The sequence below is a fragment of the Branchiostoma floridae genome, chromosome 1, assembly GCF_000003815.2.
Source record: "Branchiostoma floridae strain S238N-H82 chromosome 1, Bfl_VNyyK, whole genome shotgun sequence".
Lineage (NCBI taxonomy): Eukaryota > Metazoa > Chordata > Leptocardii > Amphioxiformes > Branchiostomatidae > Branchiostoma > Branchiostoma floridae.
In genome coordinates, this window is record NC_049979.1 from 13,852,811 (window position 1) to 13,864,544 (window position 11,734).

The window sequence follows — 11,734 nt, forward strand, 5'->3', positions numbered from 1 at the left end:
ATGTGGTATTATTACGGCACGCATGGCCTGAGGAATTATAAGATGTTACAGAACAGCATAATGGGTAATTCATAGAAATACATTGTATAAAGCCATTAGTCAACATCAAACACGATGGATGGATCATCCCACTGACATGAACTATTGACAACAACTGCCATAAAACTCACACATGTCACAGCTTTCTATGTTAGACAAAACTACATGCGACAGCTGCAGACAAAACTGCGAGTGTTTACTGAAGGCCATAATAAAGTCTAATAAATCTGAGATTTGAAATGTAGTTTAAAGGTATCCTGAATGGAAAAAAATAAAAGTGGTGTGAACCAAGTGATGAAAATGATAGGACAAGTTTGCTGTTCTTATCTACAACCTTGATAGCATGTTGTTTGGGATGGATCTCCTCTATATAACGCACGTTCTCCTTTATCCGTTTGATCCTTTAGCTATTGTTTTCAAAAACAGTATTTTGGGAAAATCAAGGCAGTTGACGGTGGCATAAAAATATTGCATTTTTCAATATATATTACAGGATTTAAAATTTTTTAATTAGAAAAAAAAAGATATTGCACCGTTGACTTAACATCCCTAAATACCCTGTTTTAAGAAACGATGATTATAGGTTACCCCGTCGATAAAGGTGATCTAGCGTTAGTCCAGAACAATTTGATTGCTTCCCAACAGTGCTTCCTGTTTTCTTTGGTTTTTGCAAAAGTTGGATTAGCATCTTACCGGTATTAGGTCAATCATCACTTCGGCTATATACACATACCAGAACTCGCGACAATCTGTCAACAAGTCCTTGAGTGCCGTCAAAAGTTTTAAACAAAATGGACCAGTTCAAAAAAGTTGCAAGGGGACCCAAACATGCAACACTTACTCTCTGTCCTAAGAGCTATCAACTACTCAAAAGTCATGACCGCAGCATGTCTTGAGAACACGACATTTAAAAAAAAAATGGAAGTTCTACACTGCAGAGAGCTGCTAGGGGTCTATTATCAAACTTGACCTTTGTTTTCCTGAACCCTATCCACCTACCAAATAGTAGGATCCATCCAAGGCTTCTCAAGTTATGCAGTTGGCAAATACACACACGCACACACACACACACACACACACACACTCGTTTTTTTGCCTTTAATAAACATAAATAGTAGTGCCCGTCTGCAACTATCTCTCTTTATCACACAGGTTATTGTCCTCCTCATGGCTTCCCCTGTTTTGATGGCAGCACGTGTCTGTCTTCTGCCGACTGCAACTTCTTGGAAGACTGCCCGGGGGGAGAGGATGAATTCCACTGTAGTGAGTAACTTTCAGTCAAGCTTTTTCAATGCTTGATTTTATAAAGATTTCTGCTACATTTAAAAATGCTGGAGAGTTTACATCTACTGATAGACAGTCTAGCAATGTAGTTAAAAATGGCTTGGCAGGTTACTTTTGTGTATAAAGTGGCAACTATTGAAGTTAGAGAACAAGATTTTATCTCATAGAATTTGTAGATGCCATCTTATTATTGTAGCAATATCATGTGAGAGTGTACTTTGGATCATTGAAGGTCACACTGTGTAAGCGTACACCTGATTTGAAATATAACTTCTGATGTTGAGTTTGTAAGTACAAGCTGCATTGGGAGTGGATGTTGCTCTGACACCAAAACGTGTGTTGAACCTACCAGACTGTGACTTTGAGAGCTCATGTGATTGGATGGAGAGTTTCCTGGTGGTGGAGATGGGTTGGAGGTTGGGCTCAGGTCTGTCTGTCACCTCCACTCTACCAGAATATGACTACACTGAGGACTCAGAACAGGGTAAGGTCATGAGAATTTGATGGTCATAAAAATTTCATGTTGAACAGGTTCCTCCATGACAATATTAGGGGAAAGGTGTGTTAGGAAAACAGAACCAAAAAAAGAAACATCTCCTTTCATAAGACAAGCTGAAGACATAATACAACACAGTTATTTTACACATGCACAGAGAGGATAACTGTCCGTGGTGCTGATTTACTGGTGATGGTATCCCAACTTTTCCACAGGCCACTCCTGTGCTAGCATTGAACTAGTGGAGTAAGGATGTTTTTGATGAATTTCCAATACAATTTTTATATATGATAAGGAAAACATGTCAATTGGTATAATTCTTCATGTAGCATTCCTGTTGCGATACATTCACTGCAGGACAATATATGTTTGTGGATGCCATGGAACACAACCCAGGATTCACAGCTGAGCTACTCAGTCCATTTTTTGGTGAAAGTGGGCCTCAGTGTAGGCTGAGATTTGCCTATCATGTGTCTGCCCATCTGATGGGATCCCTGCTACTGCATATGTATGTGGACAACACTACCATAGAGTTATGGACAACGGAGGGTCAGAATGTGTGAGTTGAGGTGTTCTTGTTGTTCCTGAATGTACAAACAGTTTGTGTCAGCTAACTCCTATTGATCTGACCTATCAAGGTCTGGTAAAGGGATATTATGAAAACCCTGGTTTAATGGTAATAAACCTGCCCAAGTCTTCTCACTTCTATGGGCTCACCCAGTACAACTTTCGTATAGTACTGCAAAAGTGAGAAAAGAGAATTTCAAAATTCATAGTCTTTAGCCATAAAAAATATGCATGGATCTATTTTGACTAGTTGCACATTAACCTTACTATTTTGCCTGTTTTTTTTTTGTTTTTTTTTTGTTTCCACAGAACTATACTAGATCAGTGGATAGATGAAGAAATCCCACTAGGGAAGGTTCAACAAGGCTTCAGGTTGGGCTTTGAGTATATTCAAGGGGAGAGCATCAAAGGTCATGTGGCACTAGATGACATCATAATGGAATCATGCTCACCGGGTAAGTAGCCTAACTTAACTGACATTAAGAGGCAAAGATACTAACATAGAATGCAAGTCCCAAGCAAAATATTTGTTTTTTTTGTTGTCCAAATGTACATGTATACATGCATGATGCAACACTGAGGTGGCCTGCCATTGTCTTCTTCATTTTTTGGGTAATATTACTGGATAAACATGATTAATCGTTCTTCTTTCCTTTTTTTGCATCTAAATTTGCTCTTCAACTCAGACATTGATTAGTCAGGATTTTGCGTGGTACTTATTTTCTGAGTGTTTGCACTTCTTATCAATAAGTTCTATACTTCAATTAAGTTGCCCTCTGTGAATTCTACTTGTAACTTTTTAAGCTACCATGTATGACACTAAGCTCAACCAAGATATTTTGAAGTGTAAAAGTTTCTCATTACTGTTGCATAGAATTGCCAACCCTGGGTGCCTGTGGTGAGAAGGAGTACACCTGCCTGAATGCCCTTTGTGTTACCTGGGACCACCTCTGTGACCTCAGCTACAACTGTCTCTTTGGAGAGGATGAAGGAGAGACCTGTAGTAGGTTTAATCTTCATGTTATATATTCAGGTTTTAGTTTGAAGTTTCCTCATTATGCTTTCCTAGCCAGTAGAAGTGTAGTAAGGGGAATGTCAAAAAACAACTTACTTATAATGCCCTCCGTTGACACTTGACTGTGAACAAATGAGGTGCAGACATACATGTGCATGTACTGTATCATTAGGAACAGTAACTTTTTTTACCACTTATATGTAGAAGGGATGAAAGTTAATAGTACAGGAGCCAAGGCCTGAAAAAATGATTTCGTTCAACCCATCTTACAGAAAAGGTTTGACCTGATATTTTGGTAGAGGGAGTCCATCTGCATCACACCTGATGATAAGTATAAGTGGTAAAAAAAGTTACTGTTCCTAATGATACAGTCTTGCATTTTAAAATGAAATGTCTGTTTGCTCAAAATTTACTGTTAGGCCATACTGATGTGATTACATGGATGACATCCACTAGGCACACCAAAACTACAACTTTGTTGTACAATTTACAGATTATGGATGCCGTAAACCTTCTTTAGATATGCAAGTCTGTGTGGCTTTCCATTAGAATGATTACATGTTAGGAAAATGTTTCTTTGGGGGAATTTATAACATCTGATAGCATTCATTAGATACAAAATTGGTACCATGCAAAAGATAGAACTCATAAATGGTGAAACTAATGCCTTTTTTTCTTAAACGAGTGGAATATTAACGTTATAAAAATTGATAAAAAAAGTGGATGAAACATCTAGATCAAGGTAAAAAGGCTGTAGTGTGCAAAGAAAGTTGGACAGTAACGTAACATAAAATTGAAATGGACAGAAATGTGTGTCCTAGAGAATCAAACTGAAGAAAGAGTGTAGAAAATAGCAATGAAATAAGGGTGTCCAGAAAAATAAAAACAAAATTGGAGGGATTATGGAAAAATTGCTAACACTTTATATCCAACACTGGAATTAAAAAACCCCTCTAAACTTTCGGAGGAACTCTGTCCACCTTGTTCACAGAATGACCCTTCTATCTCCAGAAGTGACATCAGGAACATGCAACTTTTGCAGGAGGGGGTCATAAGTATCAGATCTGAAAGTCTGATACTTATGATAAACAAGGTTGACTGAGTTTGTCCGAAAATTTAGAGGGGTAATGTTAAGTCCCTATAGTTTAATTCCAGTGTTGGATATAAAGCGTTAGCAATTTTTCAATAATGTATTTACCAACACAGATGAACTTTCATGCGAAAACTGTAGGGAGTAAGAAAATCCCATGTTAAGAGGTTTATTTCCAAAAAATTAGTTTGACTGCATTGAAAAATGCAAAGGCGAAGTGTAAAGGGCATTTGGTAGTTTCCAATTAAACTAAAGGCATCAAAAACACATTTAGAAATTCAAAAAAGGAGTTGGCAGCTATCAAAATTCAAATGGAACAACCTGAAGTCTCTGAATAGCTAAACTCAGGATGTCCAAATCCTGCATCTTACCGATCAGGAAAATCTGATACACAAGAGCCTCCTTTCAGATGTGTTGATTATTGCAGGACACTATTGACTGCAGTTGAATAAGCAATCACTAGATGGGGCTGATCATCAAAGGCAGAGTTCATTGAATTTAGTGGCGACCATTCCACATCATCACAAGGGTTTGAACAATGGATTTTGAACAAAAGAATATTTCATGTCTCAAGAGTTCTAAATAAAAAAAATGACACAATGAAAGTTTTGATGATATGTTTCAATGTATTTATACATGTTTGAATATGTTGGAAACATTTTGAAAATAGCTGCACAAGGATCTCTTTAATATTTAGAACAACTTTCAAAAACAATGTGACTTATTCACTGTTAGAAATATCAACACCATTGCAGCCTTTTCCAAATGGTACATTTGGATTATTTGCCGCATGAAAGAGGGTGCTGATCCAGTCCTTTTGCATATTTACCTTTGCCAGAATGGCTAAGGTTATGTTTTAGGCTTGTGAGTCTGTGTGTGTGTCTGTGTGTGTGTTAACAGCATAACTCGAGAAGCCTTTGATGTATCCCGATTATATTTGGTAGGTGGGTAGGGGTCGGGAAAACGAAGGTCAAGTTCGATAATGGGCCCCCTAGCGGCTTGCTAAGGTACTGCAGCAGAACCTCAATTTTTGATATCTCCTGTTCTGGACATGCTGTGATCATGATTTTCGAGTGGTAGATAGCCCTTGAGGCAGAGAGTAAGTGCTGGGAGTTTGGGCCCCCTAGCGGCTTTTTTGGAACTGCAGGCGCCGGTTTCCTTTCAAACTTTGGACGAGAATAACTCTACAACGTGTTGACGAATCGTCATGATTTTTGGTATGTAGATAGAATGAGTGATGACTTACATAATGGTATACTAATTATGCAAATCAACAGCTAATTTGCATAATTAATGAGGAAAATTCATAAAACCACTGCATTCCATGATAGGACTTTAAAACTTGTCCCATATGTAGCTGGGAAGGAGAGAAATGTCGATAGATATCAATTATGCAAATGATGGCCTCATTTGCATAATTAATGAGAAAATATGAACATGTTGGAGGATCATCATGCTTTTTGGTATGTAGGTATCGTAAGTGAAGACCTACATAATGAGATACCAATTATGCTAATCAACAGCTAATTTACATAATTAATGAGGATATTTATAAATTCACTACATTCCATGATAGGACTTGTCACATATGTAGCTGAGAAAGAGAGAAATGTCAATACATATTTACCATGCAAATGATGATCTCATTTGCATAATTATGATGATCTCATTTGCATAATTAATGAGAAAATATGAACGTGTTGACGGATTGTCATGATTTTTGGCATGTAATATAATGTGATACTTATTATGCAAATTAACAGCTAATTTGCATAATTGATCAGGAAATGTTCATGAATCCACTGTATTCCATTATAGTACTTTCATCAAAGTTGTCACATATGTAACTGAGAAAGAGGGAAGAGAGTAAGAGGTGTATTTAAAGACTTTGAAAAAGAATAAGTCAAGAATGGATCAAAGGATCATCATGATTTTTGGTATGCTAATAGCTTAAGTAATGCTTGCTACAATTTGATATCAATTAATTGTAACTTGGGATCTAATTTGCATAATCAATGCCGAAATTTTATAAACCAACTCCAAGCATACAATTATAAAGAAAATGAAATGAGTAACGCATTTGTCTACAGACATCATTCTGCATAACAAACCTGGTTTATTTGGCAAAGGTATGTGTTCGTGGAACTCTAGTTCTTTATAATTTTAGATTTCACTGGTGGTTCTCTTTCTGATGAGCCATCTATGCATGATGCCCAGGCATAGTTCCCTGTACTTCACAGGGATGTGTGATCTGCTTTCTTTCCACTGACCCATTTACAAAATCTTACAAACAATTCTAAAATGTTCCAACAAATGGTGTGACGGGGGCCGCCCTAAGATTGTTCCTGCCCTAAGATGGCACGGATTTTTTGCCTAAGAGGCAGAGGATCAATATAACTACTTACTTTTATTGATCATGGAATCTGCAAGAGCTACATAAGCTGCATAAGCCCTGGTTAAGCACAGCTAATTCAAGGAATTCATTTATGCTGGTAAATAGCCCTGCTTAGGAGCGGTGTACCGAAAGTGCGAAAAGGAACGAAAAGGAGCGAAAAGGAACGAAAAGGAACGAAAAGGAGCGAAAAGGAACGAAAAGGAACGAAAAGGAACGAAAAGGAACGAAAAGGAACGATAAGGAACGAAAAGGAACGAAAAGGAAAGTACCGAAAGTGCGAAAAGGAACGAAAAGGAACGAAAAGGAACGAAAAGGAAAGTACCGAAAGTGCGAAAAGGAACGAAAAGATTGGATAGGAACGAAAAGGAACGAAAAGGAAAGTACCGAAAGTGTGAAAAGGAACGAAAAGGAACGAAGTATGAAGCAAAGTGAAATAAAATCGATGGGAATATAAGGTAACGGCACTGTGATCGGAAAATGCATTTGCAACGGACTTTATTTTTGCATTTTGCGACTTGTTCCACGAAATTCCTAGAGCTCCAATGGTTAAACGGCGAATCGACGGGAAAGTGCACGCGTGGAAATAGCTAAATACAAATCAAAGGCGATGGGCGGAGTCACGAATCAGTGCGTCTCGGGTTCCCACACGGGCTGTCACAGATCAAATTTGGGGGGAGGGGGGTAAAAGCCGCTGAGTAGCGCGCCTGAAAAACGTTTGACGGGTTGACATTCTGGTGTAGATTATTTTTCTACGGTCTCAAAAATGTCACAAAGTCGTTTTCTAGTGGTCCCGGCCTAAATTATATGTGGCCCCGGGCAATCGGGACACCGCGTTGATTTCAATTCGAGGTCTGGTTCCAAAGACTTTTTCTGTCGAACCCGCACGGGAGACGGCCAAATCTCTCCGTAGTTTCCCAATATCCTTTGCACAAATTCCTCACGTTGTCCTTTCTTCCCGCCAAAATGATGAATACTCATGGTACAACGTGATGAAAGCTCATTGGTACAATCACTACGATGTATACATGCCTATCCTTTCACACCTTTTCTTTTTTCGTGAACGAGCAAGAAGATATGTCTCCAGTCTCCAGAAAAACATGTTGTGGGCCCTGTTGAAGGGAGCTGTCATGCTAGTGGGGCAGCAGTTTATTAGCATATCATTCCAGGCCGGATTTGTATTAGACGTAAACAATCGCAAGAATTGCATGCGGTGCTCGGGAGACCATCTTGGGAGAACAGAAGCCATCCAAATACAACAGCAACGCTACAATCTTGCCTCTGTCTGAAAATGTACGTTAATCGATATTTATCTATCACCCGCCAGTAACTGAATTTTAGTCCTTACTTTCTTATCTCAGTTCTGTTTCCTTGTATTTCGCTGATCTTCAGAGAATAATTTAGCCACACAAACACAACCGCCTAAAACAGCGCCGTAAAAAATTCATATTGCCAAATTCTAAAATAAAACACGTTTTAAAACATGTTTCATAGGCTTCTAACGCCCGCAGTACCGGTTCCTTATATTCTCATTGACTTTATTTTAGTTTGCTTCATACTTACTTCCTTTTCGTTCCTTTTCGCACTTTCGGTACTTTCCTTTTCGTTCCTTTTCGTTCCTTTTCGCACTTTCGGTACTTTCCTTTTCGTTCCTTTTCGTTCCTTTTCGTTCCTTTTCGCACTTTCGGTACTTTCCTTTTCGTTCCTTTTCGTTCCTTTTCGTTCCTTTTCGTTCCTTTTCGTTCCTTTTTGTTCCTTTTCGTTCCTTTTCGTTCCTTTTCGCACTTTCGGTAGACCCCTTAGGAGGGTGGTCCCTTGGACTACTGTACTACAAAATTGTTAAACTGCGAGTTTAAACCTGGTGACAATTAAAACCTCCTTTTCACTTCCATCACAAAATAAGTAACTGCTAATGACTTCTGCTGACGCAAAACTCCTGAATCAAATTTTGTGGGATGTTAGAGTATAGGGAACATCAGACCCCAAGTACATTATCCTGTTTTCATAATCTTGACTGTCCTTGGATTTACATGAACGTCAAATCAACAAGTTTAATTTGACCCATGGCAATCTAATATTGTGACCCAATGCAGCCTAATATCTTAAGAGAGTTGACCTTGTAAACCCCCCATTACTTCTTCTGTCCCTCCCCCAGCCCAGATGCCCCAGGGAGCTTGGTGTGACTTTGAAGATGGAATATGCGGATGGTACAATTTGGACATGGTAGATCAATTTGACTGGAGCCGGCAGAATGGAACAGAAAACACTGGACCAGCCTTTGACAACACACTCTACCATGAACATGGTGAGAACTGCATTCTGTATCTTTCTCATATTTGTGAGGTATCTAGACCATTGTCGGTGCTTTGAATTCTTACTGTACCTGGACACTTTCAACCTTTGAGGCAGAAACATGATGGATTAGAATTCCACAACCTCACATCATCCACCAATAATTTTGTCTTATTTCAATGCAAGCTTAAGCAATTATTTGTATCTGTTTTTAACAATATCTACCAAGGTTACTTATTTCATCTGTATGAGATTTTTATAATTTCTGTACTGGCAAGGTATTATATCATTTCCTTGCTAATTATACACATGATTGTTCTCTTTTGCAACAACAAAGTTTCTTGAGAACTTCCACAGCTAATAGATAATAGAGAAAACTGCTGTTCTGAAACCAGGGAGCTATAATTACTCCATGGCTGTCTGCCACATGGGTGTTGCCAGCACCCTAATGAGCTGGGACAGATGCTATCTTGACTGCATGAGATGTACAAATGTAGCTGAACTATATGGCTTTTGTTATTTATTATATCTATTTATGTCAAGTAAGTCATAAATTGCATTGATATACATACATCTCATTATGCTAAAAATCATCTAAGCGACCTACATGTAGTTCTAAGCCAAAAATAATGAAAATTCACCATTATTTGTGGGTTAACCTTTATCTGTTGTTTTTAAATCAACAATGTCAACTCAGCAGACAATGGTTTCAAATTGTATCATTTGAAAATGTATTGAAGATATTTCAATTTGAACCACCATCCGTCAACTTAATATCCCTAAATACCCTGCTCTTAAAAACAATGGAAATAGGATCCCATGCATGTGGATAAAGGTGAACTAGCATAATCCTCTTCCAAATATTTGCACAAAGAGACACAAAAATCTACACCACTTACTCTCCTAAGAACTATTTGCCACTAAAACATTTTGATGATGGCATTTTCAGAACACGTGATATCAAAACTAGATGTTTGGTAGCACTACAATGGAAAGCCACTAGGAGGCCCATCATCGAAGTTGGTCATATTGATACCAACTTACCTGGTAAAATTAGGAGTTCCATCCACAGCATCTTTGGTCATGCTGTCCACATACAAACAACCATCCGTCAGCCAACCAGCTGACCACAAACAGCATTGAAAACCCAACCTTCTTGGCAAAGATAATCTAACTACTTTTGTATTCACCATGATAATTGTGCTCAGAAGAAATCTTTCAGCCTCCCACTAAACAAAGAAGAGACAATCTAAAGCCTGACAAGCGAAATAAGTAAGTTTCAGTGAAATCAGTTAGTTGTTATTTTCCAAGAGCTTAGACTGTTGTGTGCAATAGACAGTTTTAGCCTTGGTACTGAATCTGCGCTGTTGTAGGAAATGCAGAAAATGCATCATTTGTAAAGCAGCCACATGACTGGTTTATTGATTGAACTCTTTGCAGCCAAGAGGCTAAATAGCTTTACTATTACATGCAATTGTTTCCAATGCTTCACCTATATAAATAGACCCAATGAAAGCCATAGTTTCAAATCACACTTGATTTTATTCAAAGTTGGATGAGGTGAAGAAAGCAAAATAGGGTAGTGCTGTCTGACAATACTGTAACTGGTTCATTATTCACCATACATGACAAAAAATTATCATTCTGTTGTTGTGGTTTTAGTCATATTTAAGAACAGGTCTTCTTAGTAACCAATAGTAACTAGTACTGCACATACAGTCAAGCCAGATCTAAACAACTACTCAAGGGACTGACGAAAATGGCAGGTGAGGGGTGTGTTTGCTACAGACAAAAGGGTCATTTGGTATCTTTTTCTAACATTTGCACTGCATATAACCTTAGTTCCCATGAACATAGTTCAAACTCCATATTGTAACATATACATGTACATAATTTCAAGAAACTATTGTTTGACCATCAGAGCAATGTTTACCTGACATACAAATGTGGTCTTTGGATAAGTTGTCAGTTCTTAAGACAGTAAAAAAAATGCTTCCATTTTATTTACAATGTATGTCCTTCTTGTTCTTTTATGTTCCTTCTGGTTAGATTTGTACCTTGAACAATATTATGGTGCTTCACTGATTTTTGCTCTATTGTGGAGCAGTTTTCATCAATTTTGTTGTTGGATGATTGAGTCATGGTAAGACTGTTGGTTAGCAGAGGGTTTTATGTAATATACAATGTAAAATTGGCCAAGACTGTGTGGTTTATGACTTGAGCAGGTTTGACTTTACTATGACAATAATCGGATTACAAAGGTTCTGGCAAGACCCCCCTGGGAAATCAAGTTCTGCCAGAGACAATAATCGCTTGCCACCAGTTCAATCAGTCTGTATGTACTAATATGTGATTGGGGCCTGAATGTGTCTTAGAGGTGCTGATGAATGATCTGTAGAAGTTGCTCCTGGTATGACTAAGCCCATGGTGCCTGTTGACCAGAGGGTGCATCAGGCCTCTAGAGCTTGTGTCTGAGTACATTGGATATAATTATTATAGTTTCTTTCCAGCACCTGTGTTCTAGACTGTAGCATATCCTCATCTGATCAGCAGACACTA

The 11,734-nt window shown here is 38.2% G+C and overlaps 1 protein-coding gene across 3 annotated transcripts in view; it reads left to right on the forward strand.

Moving 5' to 3' along the window:
* Positions 1-1,134: 1,134 nt before the first annotated feature.
* Positions 1,135-11,734, forward strand: part of LOC118415382 (leukocyte tyrosine kinase receptor-like) — a 60,657-nt gene continuing 50,057 nt past the window's right edge. For 2 of the 3 annotated variants that reach the window (XM_035819948.1, XM_035819968.1), the window contains exons 1-6: positions 1,135-1,302; positions 1,676-1,807; positions 2,177-2,378; positions 2,696-2,841; positions 3,261-3,389; positions 9,039-9,188. In XM_035819948.1, the coding sequence (XP_035675841.1) occupies positions 1,705-1,807; positions 2,177-2,378; positions 2,696-2,841; positions 3,261-3,389; positions 9,039-9,188 (730 nt within the window). In that variant the 5' untranslated portion in view covers positions 1,135-1,302; positions 1,676-1,704. The remainder of the gene's footprint in view (positions 1,303-1,675; positions 1,808-2,176; positions 2,379-2,695; positions 2,842-3,260; positions 3,390-9,038; positions 9,189-11,734) is intronic. The other variant, XM_035819958.1, reaches the window with a different exon arrangement.